This window comes from Fusarium mangiferae, assembly GCF_900044065.1.
Source record: "Fusarium mangiferae strain MRC7560 genome assembly, contig: FMAN_scaffold020, whole genome shotgun sequence".
Lineage (NCBI taxonomy): Eukaryota > Fungi > Ascomycota > Sordariomycetes > Hypocreales > Nectriaceae > Fusarium > Fusarium mangiferae.
The window spans coordinates 437,605-451,852 of NW_024573940.1; the positions used below are offsets into that span (position 1 = coordinate 437,605).

General features: G+C 49.4%; 6 protein-coding genes across 6 annotated transcripts; 4 read left to right on the plus strand and 2 right to left on the minus strand.

Moving 5' to 3' along the window:
• Positions 1 to 391: 391 nt before the first annotated feature.
• Positions 392 to 1,993, plus strand: FMAN_14500 (uncharacterized protein; the record flags this gene model as incomplete). Its single annotated transcript, XM_041825206.1, has 4 exons — positions 392 to 514; positions 565 to 612; positions 666 to 787; positions 835 to 1,993. 4 exons carry the CDS (start codon positions 392 to 394, stop codon positions 1,991 to 1,993), a joined length of 1,452 nt encoding a protein of 483 aa, XP_041690610.1.
• A 928-nt stretch (positions 1,994 to 2,921) lies between these two features.
• Positions 2,922 to 4,269, plus strand: FMAN_14501 (uncharacterized protein; the record flags this gene model as incomplete). The annotated part of the gene is made up of 2 exons (XM_041825207.1): positions 2,922 to 3,134; positions 3,193 to 4,269. The coding sequence occupies 2 exons, from the start codon at positions 2,922 to 2,924 to the stop codon at positions 4,267 to 4,269; spliced, it is 1,290 nt and encodes a 429-aa protein (XP_041690611.1).
• A 603-nt stretch (positions 4,270 to 4,872) lies between these two features.
• On the plus strand, positions 4,873 to 6,127 carry FMAN_14502 (uncharacterized protein; the record flags this gene model as incomplete). Its single annotated transcript, XM_041825208.1, has 3 exons — positions 4,873 to 5,316; positions 5,366 to 5,907; positions 5,956 to 6,127. 3 exons carry the CDS (start codon positions 4,873 to 4,875, stop codon positions 6,125 to 6,127), a joined length of 1,158 nt encoding a protein of 385 aa, XP_041690612.1.
• Positions 6,128 to 6,284: 157 nt separating this feature from the next.
• FMAN_14503 (putative alpha-L-arabinofuranosidase) lies at positions 6,285 to 7,784 on the minus strand (the record flags this gene model as incomplete). Its single annotated transcript, XM_041825209.1, has 1 exon — positions 6,285 to 7,784. The coding sequence occupies one exon, from the start codon at positions 7,782 to 7,784 to the stop codon at positions 6,285 to 6,287; it is 1,500 nt and encodes a 499-aa protein (XP_041690613.1).
• Positions 7,785 to 8,547: 763 nt separating this feature from the next.
• FMAN_14504 (uncharacterized protein) lies at positions 8,548 to 9,771 on the minus strand (the record flags this gene model as incomplete). Its single annotated transcript, XM_041825210.1, has 1 exon — positions 8,548 to 9,771. The coding sequence occupies one exon, from the start codon at positions 9,769 to 9,771 to the stop codon at positions 8,548 to 8,550; it is 1,224 nt and encodes a 407-aa protein (XP_041690614.1).
• Positions 9,772 to 11,923: 2,152 nt separating this feature from the next.
• Positions 11,924 to 14,140, plus strand: FMAN_14505 (uncharacterized protein; the record flags this gene model as incomplete). Its single annotated transcript, XM_041825212.1, has 1 exon — positions 11,924 to 14,140. One exon carries the CDS (start codon positions 11,924 to 11,926, stop codon positions 14,138 to 14,140), a length of 2,217 nt encoding a protein of 738 aa, XP_041690615.1.
• Positions 14,141 to 14,248: the final 108 nt, after the last annotated feature.

Below are 14,248 nucleotides of genomic sequence, written 5' to 3' on the forward strand. Positions count from 1 at the left end.
TTTATTTGTTTTCTAGCTCACGATACTACGTGGAAATAGATGGTCAGCTCGTGCTTCAAGAGATGCCCTTTAGGGCCAATCCTCGTGCCCAATTGGTCTCTCACCATTGGCTGGCCACCGCCAAGAAATCTAACAATAGCAATGGAAAAAAAACTTTCATCGACACTGGCTCAATAATACGAGGTCAATTATTATCACAGTGAGAGAACAGTTACCTGGCATACCCGCTCGATAATTGGTCAATCGCGGCCAAGCGTTGAAAGAGGTTTAGATCCAATGACGTGACCGCCAGGAGTTAAAATGAAGCTTAAATCGCCATTACGTGAGTCACTTATCTACTCACATCCTCCAAACACATCAATTGAGCATCTGGAAATACCTCAAGCTCAAAATGGTCGTCGGCGGCTGGGAAAACTCGCTGCGTAGAGCCGCAGATCGCGGGCTGCAGACGCTCAAGGTCAATTGGCATCTCGGCTTCACCGCATTCGGCGGACCCCCCGTGCACTTTAAAATCGTAAGCATTACCTCTCACAGCTGATTTTATAGCATGGCTAACGGACGTAGTTTCATGACAAATTTGTCACCAAATTGCAATGGATAGACGAGCAGATTGTACGTTCGCACTACCTCCCAAGCTGTCACAGCTGATTAACAGTAACATTTAGTTCCAGGAGCTCTTCAGTGTTTCTCAGGCGCTTTCAGGCCCTGCTAGTACCAAGATGCTCTACTGTATCAATTTGATCCATGGCGGCCTGTTCCAAGCTCTTCTGGCCTTTTTCATTTGGAGGTATGACGCGTGGTCTGTATCTGATAGGATATGACTGACCAAAACAGCTTGCCTGGTTTTCTAGGCATGTTTGGACTCTCCATTGGTGTATCCAACATCGGAGATACACTGCCTCGTGCGGTATACGCCCTTCTCTCGGGCCTAAATGCAGCTACGGTTGGGATCATCGCGTTGGCAGCTGTGGAGCTCTCCGACAAGGCTATCACAGATCAAGCTACGAGAATTGTTCTCTCGGTCACTGCCATGGCTGGAATATTGTACAACGCCCTCTGGTATTTTCCGGTCCTCATTGTTGCGGGCGGATGCTGTACTATTCTGTATGATTTTCGCTGGCTGCATCGTCCAGTCCGAGCTGTGAAGAACGCTCTTCTTATGATGAGGAGGGGAAGAGTCACGGAGAGTGAGAACATTCAAGGTGCTGAAAATGGAACGGACGGTAATGCCAATGATTCCAGAGTCGCCCTTGCTGATACATCGGAGTCTGGACCTCGAGAGGATGAACCACGTGTCGTTCCCCAGGAGTACCGCCTCAACTTCTCATGGAAGTCTGGAACAGCCGTCATCACCGTCTTCCTTCTTTCATTCATCGTCGTTCTCGTCCTACGCGGAACTTTGCCGACACCTCCTCTGCTCTATAAGCTTTTTGCCAACCTATACCTGGCTGGGACCATTATCTTTGGCGGCGGCCCCGTTGTTATTCCTCTTCTTCGAGAGTACGTCGTTGCTGAGGGATGGGTCACACCGCGTGATTTCCTCATTGGCCTCGCTATTGTGCAGGCGTTCCCCGGACCAAATTTCAACTTCGCCGTGTTTTTAGGCGGCCTTGCAGCTGCGAACAGCGGATATCCGGCTATTGCTGGAGCGCTGATTGCTTACCTCGGTATCTTCGTCCCAGGCATGGTTCTGGTTCACGGAACAATGGGCGTCTGGGGAGTTTTGCGATCGCGACGCTGGGTCAAGTCTGCGGTGCGAGGCATCAATGCCGGTGCTGTTGGATTGATCTACACGGCTGTCTACAGGATTTGGCAGGTTGGATATATAGATCAGGGCTTCCAGTCTGGAAAGAGTCTTGCTGACGATCCTTGGTGGGTTGTTGTCACTGCAACGGCTTTTGTGGGAGGACGATATTTTGGTGTCGCACCGCCGTTTGCAATTTTACTTGGTGCTTCGTTGGGGCTGCTGAGGTATGGCATTGTTACAGCATGAATTAGGCTCGCTATCGGGAGAAAACAATTGCATCGGCGAGGTCCGAGATGAGGGCCGCAGTTTGGACATTTATCGAAAGATGAATGTTGAGATTCCCACTCACTATGGAAACGATAGATTTAAAGTTCGCAAGTTGGAGATCGATGTGGTACGATGGAGATATGAAGGCGTGGGGCCGAGCGGCGACTGCTCGGGATGGCTTCCGTGATGCTGGGCCTGGTCATATGGGCCCTGGCCGGCTCTCGGCAGCGAAACCGCAGCGACCGACTGTAGGTTACAAAGAATTTCCGAATGCGTAAGCTCTGTCTGTTCAAACCTGCATTGCATGCGGTGAGACGAACAGTCAACATGAGGCAATTGGTGAAAGATGACGTCTCGACTCTCGACCTTAGCATTAGGCTATCCCTGATCCGTTACAGCATATATTTGAGGCCACCAATAAGCCCAGATTTTACAGCATTCCCTCTACCGGTGTAGCATCTCAATGCCGTGTTCCAAGACCAACCACATGATGTCCATAATCCGGGGTAGACACCGATGAAGCGGGGAAGAAAGTGGAGGTTGAGTTATCTTTTGGTGGCGGCCGGTGTATCTTTGCGGCGGCTACGCTAACGAATTCTGTGGTCCTCGTGAGGAGCTCGTCTCCAAAATTCGTTATCTTATCCAACCAGATGATGCCGTGATGTTCGTTTGGCGATATCGGATGACGACCCGATGCGGGTATGCTAGCCATTCTTCCAGAACAATTGATGGCTTGGATGCTTTTAAATGCAGTCCACCCATCGTTTATCTTTCCCTTGACCTTTACTTTATTCCATAATTTTAATAACTTTTGTATTCGAGTTTGGGTTCTGTAATAGGCATCGTCGCTGACCACTCACCGGAATAGCGCCTCATCCCCGCCAGCAAACCTTCACAATCTTGCAAAATGTCTACAGAAGACATAAATCAGTCTATCCTCATTCTCGGAGGCGGCTGTTTCGGTTTGGCGACGGCGTTTGAACTAGCTCAAAAGGGCTACAAGCACATCACAATTCTCGAGAAAGATGTTGATGTACCAAGCCGCTTCTCCGCTGCCTATGATCTCAACAAGGTCATCCGTGCCGAGTATGCCGATGACTTTTACACCCAATTAGCTCTCGTAAGCCACTCAGCCTTGATTTTAGGATAAGAACTTATGACTAAACGTTAACTTATAGGACGCGATTCGAAAATGGCAATCAGATCCCCTCTATTCTCCTCACTATCATCAAACCGGCTTTCTCAATGTCACGTCCGGGAAGGCCGCACAGAACACAAAAGGCGCAGTGGAGAGCTATTTCCAATCGCTCCAGAAGAACCCAGCTTTCAATGGCCAAACCGTCCGTGTGAATAGCAGCAAAGAGATCAAGAAGCTCGTTCCCAAGTTCAGTGGCCCTCTTACCGGCTTCACCGGATATCACAACAAGCTCGCGGGCTACGGCCACTCGGCTAATGCGTTGAGAGCTGTGTACGAGCAGTGCCTCAAGCTCGGCGTCAAGTTCCATCTTGGAACGAAAGATGGTGAAGTCGACTCATTGCTGTATGCGTCAAGTCGCGAGGGGACGAAGTGTATAGGTGCCAGGACACGCGGAGGCACCATCCACTCAGCAGACAAGACCATCGTCGCTTTAGGTGCTGACGCCGCCAACATCCTCCCACGTATTGGAAAACAAATGACCGGTCGAGCATGGGGTGTCGCGCATATCCAACTCACAGACAAAGAAGCCGCCGAACTCAAGGGCATCCCAGTCACCAACGTCCGCGACCTCGCCTTCTTCTTCGAGCCCGACCTGAAAACCAAGAAGCTCAAATTCTGCCACATGGGCGGCGCCTTCACAAACTACGCCTTCTCCAAGGACGGTCTCTCCATCCCCTTCCCCGAACTAGCAGATTCACAATTCATGCCTCTCGAGGACGAAACGCACATCCGTCTTCTTCTCAAGGAGGTCTTCCCTCAACTGGCTGACAGACCTCTGATTGATCAGCATCTGTGCTGGTTCGCTGACACGGATGATTCGGACTTCATCATCGACTACGTCCCTGGTACTAATGCGACTTTGGCGGTGTTGAGTGGTGATAGTGGACATGGGTTTAAGATGTTGCCGATATTTGGGCAGTTTGTGCATAAGCTGCTTGTGGAGGAGAAGCAGAGTCAGGCGAAGTGGCAGTGGAAGGATAGTAAACCCAAGGCTGCGGCTGTGTGGAGGAGTAGTGAGAGTCAAGAGCTAGCTGCTGTTCCTCGGGCGAAGTTGTAGGAGCTGATGATATGTCTAATATGAATATCTATTTTTCTTATCAACGAAATGTCCGTTTCTGTCTGTATGCCACGCTATGAAATCTAGCTCAATCACTTTATGTGAAAGACTCATTCAGCCAACATAAAGAACAGGAGCAACTACAATCTAACATATCTCTTTTTGGCTATAATCAGCGGGCAAAGGGCGACTCTGGTCGTTATTCGTCAGCAGCATAACGAAGTGAGGGGTCGATATCTCGTCCGAGTCTTACAAATCCTCAATTACACGACACCATCAACTAACAAACGAGGTGCTGTTATTTCCGATTTGAGCCAAGATCATTCGATCGCGCAATATCTTGGGAAATGGATTGGACGACTATTTATGTTGCAATCAGTTTGCATATCGCATGTCGAACGTGGGCCAATGAGGTTTGTCGCAGTAAGTCTTGGTCATTGTCTGCCATCATGGCGTGACTGGCCAAGTTGGGGTCATTGTAACAGTAGTGAGGGGATGATGATCGTATATCAAGATGCCTTATTCTGCTGCAGTTCCAAAGAATTAATTGAAACTTTCATAATTAAAGCATTGTATAAGATACCAAAGTCCAATTAGTTCAAGATGGTCCCAGCCCCAATCGACCCCAGCATCAAAGATGTCGCCGAACCCATCAAAGACACTCTCAAGATCCCCGACCCAGCCAAAGAGCGCCTTGAGAAATCGGGTGTAGATCTCTCCAAAGGCTATCCCTACCGTCCTTCTCGGCCTTTGTATCTCGATGATGTCTACAAGATTAGAGACAAGCCTCGCGATCATATCGACGCTGGTGCTCGAGCTGACAAGTCAAAGAAGAGCCTCCTGTCCGCTGCGACAAAGGTTACTGATCTGACAGCTTACATCGGAACCGAGATTGAAGGCCTGCAGTTGAAGGATCTCACTAATCAGCAGCGAGATGAACTTGCACTGCTTATCGCGGAGAGAAGTGTTGTGTTTTTCAGAGATCAGGATCTTTCGCCGCAGCAGCAGAAGGAGCTTGGAGAGTGGTACGGCGAGGTTGAGATTCACGTAAGTCATGCATTTAATCCTCTTTGGGGCAAATACTCACACGACATAGCCTCAAGTCCCTCATGTCCCTGGCATACCAGGGGTAAGCGTCCTCTGGCCCGATCTTATGGCTCAAGAGCGCCCAGCCAGTTTCCGTCAACCTGGCGGTGCATCACGCTGGCACACAGATCTCGTCCATGAGAAGCAACCAGCAGGTATCACACATCTCCATAACGATACTATCCCATCTGTTGGTGGAGATACTCTGTGGGCATCTGGCTACGCTGCATATGAGAAGCTCTCCCCAGAGTTCCGTAAGATTATCGATGGTCGGGAGGCCGTTTACCGCTCTGCTCATCCCTACCTGGACCGTGATCATCCCGAGCAAGGACCAAAGTACATTGAGCGCATTCACCCTATTGTTCGTGTTCATCCTGCCACGGGCTGGAAAGCGCTCTGGGTGAACCGCGCAATGACGGATAGGATTGTTGGTCTCGATCGGGCGGAGAGTGATGTTATTCTCAATTACTTGTATGATGTTTATGAGCAGAACGTTGACATCCAAGTCCGATTTAAGTGGACGCCTAGGACCTCAGCGCTTTGGGACAACCGGTAAGCTTCAGAAGGTTCGCTGAGGTACAAAGTGCTAACTGGTTTTAGTATCACTATCCATAATGCAAGCTGGGACTATAGCGGTAGAGAACCGCGACATGGAACGCGAGTGACTTCTTTGGCTGAGAAGCCGTACTTTGATGCATCGGCTCCTACGCGTCGTGAGGCACTGGGTCTTTTGGGAGACAGTGAGAAGAAGGAACTTGAGGAGTCAAAGTGAGGATCATGTTCTCTATCACTGCCTTTAGGAATTTATTTTATACTCCAGTAAACTGAATGATCAATTGATTAACACTGATACTTCATTTACCCCATAATGTTCTTCAGCCAATCACCTGTGATTTCCACTTCAAACCTGTCATAATCTGAAATTCCATCTAAGCAAAGCCGGTGGCAACAACAAAGCTAACATCATTGACAAAGCTGTTTGTAGCATCAAAGTCATGAACACCACCATTTGAAGCAGCATACCCAACGTTGTTGTAGTGGCGAATGTACCTGGTCGGATAGCTCCATGATCGGAACGAACTTCCTGTTCCACTGATACCCTTCTGGGGGCAGAACGTAGCATCCTCATTGAAGAGCTTGCTTCCGTCACCCTGGTTAACGTACAGCTGGAAGCCAGAGTGGCGAATGTAACTACCGGGAGTATCTTTAGACTCGAAAGATACACAGCCGCTGTTGGCGAGACCGGTGCGGACGGTCCAGCTTGCTGACTGCTTGAGGGCGGTGGAGCTGGAGCTGGATATCACCTGAGTGTTGACGTTGGAGGAACTGTGTGCGAGGACGCGGTCGGTGTAGCCAGAGGTAGTAACTTTGAGGGTGACGGATGATCCGACGGTGAGGGCGGTTCCGCTGGTCAAAGATGTGGTGGCGTATTTGGCGGCGACGATGTTGGCCTGCACCTTGTTCTCGGTCGCATCAGAAGGGTATCCGCTAGTCATGACTCCTTCGTAGAAAGTTCCCTGAGCTCCATTGCTGTTATCACCGCCAATGCCGAGAATGATTGCGCCTTCTTTGCTCATTGGGTTGTATCCACCATCAGGGCGCGCACCGCTGTAGAAAGTCGATAGTGCACCCGAGGCGGCATTTCCACCACGAATGGCCCACGTGCCGGGCTTGCCCTTGACGACAGCACTGGTGAAGCGGTTGGAGATACTTGGGTTCGCAGTGTTTTGCTTGGCGCCCTGTCCAGAGAAGAGGCCGTTCTCAAGATCAGCCATGATCCAAGGGCCGCTGCCGGAACCAGAGCCCCAGATGGTGTTGTCGCCGAAGTAGATAGCTTCCATGTGTCCATTGCCAGTATCCTTGCTGTTGGTCTCCGCATTGCCGTAGTCGAAGCAGCAGGCACCGTTGTAATGCGTTCCGTCGAGAACAGCATACATGCCCTCGGGTTCATCGCCAGTGGCGGAACCGTCAACTTGGTTGTTACGATAGCCGGTACCAGGGGAGATAAACACTCCGTACGCCTTCTTGCCGTTCAGCGTAACAGGTGCACCATCAGCAGCGGCAAGGTTATCATAGCCATTCACATCAGGGCCATTGAAGCCACCGGGAGGAGCCTGGGTCAAATGGTTGCTTCGGCCAGACTGATCATAGATGATGGTGATGAGACACGTTGTGCCGCTGCAGAAGGAGTCTTGGGCAGAAGAAGCTGCGACACCGCCTGCGGAGACAGGCTTGATGTCGGTGAGGGCTCCGTCTGAGGCGCGCTTGATCTGGTAGAGACCGCCGGTATAGCTGTCGAAGAGGGCACGGGTAGTGCTATGAGCGGCGATACAGGGTGTTCCGCCGGACTTGTAGATGTCGCATGGTCCTGCCGAGACAAGACGGGCGGTGGTGGCGAGACCCAGAGCGAAGACGCTTTGGAGAAGCATTGTGATGTTTAGTCCGAGAAAATGTGTAGAACCAGAGCCAAGTGTCTTAGACAGAAGATTGAAGAAGAGCTGCTGAGCTACAAGAAATGGAATTTATGGCACAGAATAAGAGCTCTTTATATAGATATCTCCATACTGAGGGTCCCTACTCCGATGCTTTCCCCGAACTCCATCGCGACAACATCAGGCGAAGCGACTAACCACCTTCCTATTCCGCTCACACTCTCCAAATGAGTAACTATTCACAAATTTCTCCGTGGACAAATCCGTCAAAAAGTAAAGCGCCAAGGCTTATTCGCCCGCTTCTCCAAATCTGCGGGGTATGCAGATCGGCGCCATCGTCATCTGGGGTAAATACCCCAGGGGGCATCGCGTGGCTCGGGCCTCGATGTAACCATAAACCGGCACGCAAGTGCCGAATTCGATGCGGACAAATTAGATGTTGGAAGACATTGATCGGTGCTAAGAGAGCCAATGGAGAAAGAATGCGGGGATGCATTTAGGGCCGAGTCGTAATGTGGGCGGTATTGAGATCGTCGTGACCTAACCTGATGGGCTATTGGTGCTAAGGGAAGGGATGAAATATCCTCGTATATTTGATGTCTAATACCTCAAGACCGCGGATGACACATGACCTGATCGTAAGAGAATTGAATAACTAGTCCGATAGAGTACGAAACTTGCCCAAATTTGACATAAACTTTGCTCGGCATTTGCCTCTACCCGTTCCCATTCCAAGCGCCGCATCGTGACTGGAATCGCTTCACTTCTCCCAAAACGCCCCAATGAAGTCCTCCACATCCTTCCAAAGCGCATCCGGCTCCTCAAGCGCAGCAAAGTGTCCACCCTTGTCATGCATTCTATACCACTTCACTTGCTCCGTCTGCTGAATCCATCTCTCCGGCGCAGTGGCAAGTTCCTTCTTGAACGCCGAGTGCCCAAGCGGTACCCTGAGACTCTTCCAGGCATTCATCATGAGCTCATGATCCTCAAGGACTGTGAGGTGAAGATAGATAGATGTTGGGTAACAGCCTGTGAACCAGTAGAGCGCTATGTTTGTTAGGATGAGGTCTTTGGAGGGTGTTTCGTCGGACCAGCGGTGCATCTTGTCGCCGATCCAGGCGAGGAGGGCGACGGGGTTGCTTCCGAAGATGTAGCCTGCTGTAGCTGGCTTGGTGCCGTCGAGCTGAATGAAGGCCGTTTCTTTCTTTTGAAAGTCTGCCATTCTACCGAACGCTGCCATCTCGTCGGGAGTATACTTGCCGGCCTTGATGTCTTCCTCGACATTTTCACCTGGCGGAGGCGATATGTTGAGCATACTCATATGAACGAGTTTACAGGCGGGATCAATGTTTGCGATGACGGGTGCGGTCCAGCCGCCGAGATCGCCTCCCTGCGTCATGTACCCTGTCTTGTCAAAGCCCAAAGAGTGCATCATCTTCGACATGAGCCGGGCGTTATCAATATGGGTGAATGGCTTATCGAGAGGAGGCACATCAGAGAAACCGAAGCCGATATGATGAGGAACGATGATGTGATAGGGTAGAGACTCAGGATCGTACTCAGATTTGAGTTTCTGAAGAATGGGGAGGTACTCAACAACAGAGCCGGGCCAACTATGAAGAAACAGAATGGGGACCGCAGCAGGGTTCTTGGAGAACAAAGCCAGAAAATTGATCTTGTAATCTTTCGAGTCATCATCAGTGACAGTGATGTCAAACTGGGGGATCGAATTGAGAGTAGCTTCCCATTTCTTCCAGTCGTAACCATTCGCCCAATACTCAACCAATTCCATCAAGGTCTTTCTCGGGAGTCCAAAAGCGCCATCATCACGTGAATTCCAAATATTCGCTGGTGGAACAGGCGATAGCTCGAGGAGCGTCTTGAGCCGCTCGATCTCACCATCAGGAACGGAAATAGTGGATGATGTAAGATTTGCTGACGCGGGGACGGGCCAGGGCGGAGCGCTAAAGGGAAGGGAAGACATTGTGAAAAATGGATTGATGGTGCTTAGAGTGATTGAAAAAGGTGAATTGATTTGGAATACAATTTTTAATGGTCTTGTTGACTGTTCTTATGCGTTTTTGCTCCGCTTGGAGATGGACTTCTGCCTTGGGATGATGATCCTTAGGCTCAGATGCATGAGGTTGATTGGCAGGATGTCAGATTTCTAGAAACTTCGCGAAATTACTACTCACTAGCTCCATTTAAGAAATTCAGAATCAGCTAGAGACTACTGGAAGTTTCTGACGTTGATTAATTGATGTTGTTGTGCTGTTGGCACGTCAGTGAGCCTGGCAGACAAGCTAAGTTGGATTCAGTGTTCATGGTGCGTGTTTGACTTGGAGTTGAAAACTAAATTTAAAGATGCAAATCAAGATTATAAACATTCAGACTATTGAGATCGAAAGCATGCCGCTTCCAACCGTGAGAATATGTTCAATGTAGCTAACAGAGGTGGTAGGATTTGCCTCTAGTAGTTGGCATCCAACGCAACATTCTTCCCTATAGCTGTCCGCTTTTGCTGTCACTCTATGTCGATATCTCAAGGACCTACTTGTCTTCTAACTACAACTTGCACCTGAATTTCCAGATGAAACGCTACCTCCCAGCATCCCTAAAACAGCTTTGTCTGTTTTGCCTGATATAGATCTGATCTCATCTCAGGTTGCCGTCTGGAGATGGTAGCTATCTCTTTTTCTCAATCCTTCTCTACTTGAGTCCAACTAGCTTCGTATTACCTTCTCCGCTTTCTTTGCCTACATGGAAGCTCCATTGGGAGATACCATCGGAGAATCTCACATGAGACGTGAATATCCTGCACACTTTGGCGAAGGAGCTTTAACATTTAGATGACTGCACGACATGGACGCTTATCCTGATTGGTGGCCAGATTGGTTCGGTCGGATATCCTCAACACAGCGTAATTTTCGGCGTAGAACAAAAGCAATATCCTGGAACACAGAGGGACTGCCTGGGAACCAAATCCAGGATACCAACACTCGGTCCGTGGCTCCATATGTCAAATACCAATCTGAGTACTATAGTAACAGTGAATTCTTGGGACTCCATAAAACTTTAATCTTTGTCTATCAAGATCCAAGCCTTGCCTAAATGGGCGTTGTGCCAGTGACCAGATAACTGCGTAAGTGCATGCTAACCATCACGTCGAACGATAGACTGCCGGCATAGGTGATATTCATGACTGATGAGGGGCGATAAAGTGGCTTTAATTAGGGTGGAAGAATTAATATTATCGGAGACAGAGCCTTATGTGAGGATTTATTGCTATGGCCAATATCAGACATTGCATAGCATGGCCTGGCGAAAAACAAACACTGGGGATTTCATTTGGGTTTATCTGACACTGGCGCTAGTGACTATCTGCCGTGGTGTCTGTGAGCAGGCCATGTGCCATGTTATGCGGGGTGAGCATGACAATCTCTCCGCTCACGAGGACGTCGATCAGCGAAATTCCTGGACTGAGCGTCACACAGAATAAATACTTACATATATCTCCGCGGAGCACATCTTTTTGGCATTTGAACCTTTGGCTTTTCTTTTCACTCGGTAACTGTCAAAAATGCGATCTTGAACCATCTTTAGGGTTCTTATCTTTGTTGCATGTGAGAATTGGAGATAGTGGCGGTTTTGGTGTGACTGCTTATCTCTGCTCGATGTTCTAGACTGCTACCCGTGCAGATTTGACAGACATGTATCGAATCAGCTATGCCCCTTCCATTAAAAGTTGAATTTTTGCAGGTATTACAGTTAACAAGATCCCTCGGCTATGCCGCCTGAGAAGGGCATCTGGCAGTCGATCTGGACATCTTCCCGCTATTAGTTTCACCAATGAAACACCGGCCTCCATGTCTGGCACAGAAGCAATAGGTCAGTTAGTGCTACAACCTTATCACAAGACCCTGGAGGGCTGTGTTCAGCCCGGAGATGCAATGCATTGACGTCACAGGTTCGAAGTCTGTGATTTTCTTTTCCGGTAGATCTGCAAATATGATAGAAATCACAACTTTTACATTTGATCTCCGGGGATGCTATATCCCAAAGTCTTATACAACGACATCCCCGGGATTTTGATGCTGTTGGCGACCCGTTTCACCATACTCATCATCCCGCTCAACATGGCTTCCGACTCGACACCTATGGATATAGATGAAATGACGGAGACTACTCCCTTACTACCATCTCATAAACGCGGCATCAAGGCCGTTCCTACAAACACTGCCTCACAGCAGGACAGTCTACCATATAGTGACTACCATACCATCGACTGGCTTCAAGACCTCGTGCAAGATAGCCATCGCCGCGATAACTCAAGTCTCTATTTGCGACGCGGGATACGCTACCGTATAACCAAGCTATGGGACTCTTCTCAGGGATGGGTCGCAGCTTTCCTCATCGGTCTTCTCACAGCCTCAATCGCGGCATTCGTAGACGTCAGCGTTGAGGTTGTAGCAGATCTCAAAGATGGGTACTGCACCAACAACATATTTCTAAGTCGCCGAGCATGCTGTTCATCAGAGACGATCTGTCAGAACTGGAAGCCATGGACAGAAAGCTATGTGCATGCATACGCCATCTATGTTGGCCTTGCTCTGGCCTTTGGTATCATCGCTGGGAGTGTCACCGCGACTACGAAGATGAATCTCACTGCCGTTGCTCCGGAGAAAGAACGGTCGTCTGCAAGCCCCAGCGGAAAGGTTATGTACATGGCAGCAGGAAGCGGCATCCCCGAGATAAAGACTGTATTGTCCGGCTTCTGCATCCCTCATCTCTTCGATCTCAAAGTCCTTATCGTCAAGGCCGTCGGATCAATCTTTGCAGTCGCAACGGGCATGTGTTTGGGAAAAGAAGGACCCTTTGTGCACATCTCAGCTTGTGTTGGATACCTTGTCACGGTCTGCATCCCCAAATACGCGAGTAATCAACGAAAACTGAGGGAGATGCTCAGTATCGCATGTTCAGCAGGTTTATCGGTCGCTTTCGGTGCTCCGATTGGAGGCGTTCTCTTCAGCTACGAGGAGATCAGCACTTACTTCCCCCGAAGGGTACTCTGGAGGAGCTGTCTTTGTTCAGTGGTAGCGGCGGCTGTTCTCAAGGAACTCAACCCTACAGGTACTGGCAAGCTTGTTCTATTTGAGACGAACTACGGTGTCAACTATAATGCTCTTCACTATTTCGTCTTTATCATTCTCGGTGTTTGCGGTGGTATATTTGGTGGTGTATTCTGCAGAGCCAACTTCCTCTGGTCGAAATCATTCCGAAAGCTTCCGCTCATCAAGAACAACCCTGTTTTCGAGTTGGCTCTTGTAACATTGATCACTGCAGTTCTTCAGTTTCCGAACATGCTTATCAGGGAAACTGGGGATATTGTCATGCAGCGATTACTTGTTGATTGTAATCATGCCGAGGAAGACTGGATTTGCCAACAAGAGGCCCAAACTACTGTTAAGGGCACGTACTACGCATGGTTGGTCTCCGGAACATTCGTCAAGCTATTTTTAACGACCATCACATTCGGCTGCAAGGTCCCATCTGGAATCATCATCCCCGCGATGGATGCTGGTGCGCTCTTTGGTCGAATGATCGGGCAACTCATACCCAACATCTCACCTGGCATATTCGCCATGGTTGGATCAGCAGCCTTCCTAGCTGGAGTTAGCAGAATGACTGTCAGTCTGGCTGTCATCATGTTTGAGTTGACTGGAGAGGTCAACTTCATTCCACCTTTCATGATCGCTATCCTGACTGCAAAGTGGGTGGCTGATGCAATCAGTGCCGATGGTGTTTATGATCTCGCTCAGCATCTTCAAGGACACCCATTCTTGGAGGCTGAGGGCGCCATCAGCAAGGTCAGAGATTTCAGAGATAATGAGGGCACTGCGACGGTAGACGCTCTGCTCCCTTCAAAAGATACCATGGGCAACGCTTTTGTATCTGTCAGTCCGGGCTACCGTGTCCTTACATCAGTACTACAACACAAGCTCTCTTATCTTCAGAGTAGCGGCGTGAGCGATTCTGGACTTGTGTTCGTCAACGACAAGGGACTCTGCCACGGCTATATCTCGCAATATAAACTGGAGCAGGTCTTGCAGATGATTGAGAAAACCGATGGTGTTGAAGAGTCCTGTGAAATAAACGTTCTTGAAGGTACTCTGGCGGAGGCGATTGACAGAAGTCCCCTCACTCTCCCGTCAAAAGCACCCCTTGAATATGCGGTGGAGCTATTTGGGAAGCTGGGTATTAGTTATCTGATCGTCACTGAGGAGGATACGGCGAAGGTACTGGGAGTTGTGTCGACGAAGCAATTGATCGCTTTCTTGGATAGGTTAAAGTAGACTACTAGGTATCACGCGACATAGAGAAATGCATTGCTAGAAATACCAGATTCTATCCCACTATGAAGGCGCCAGTACCCGGGCTTACACAACCTAGCCTACGAGGAG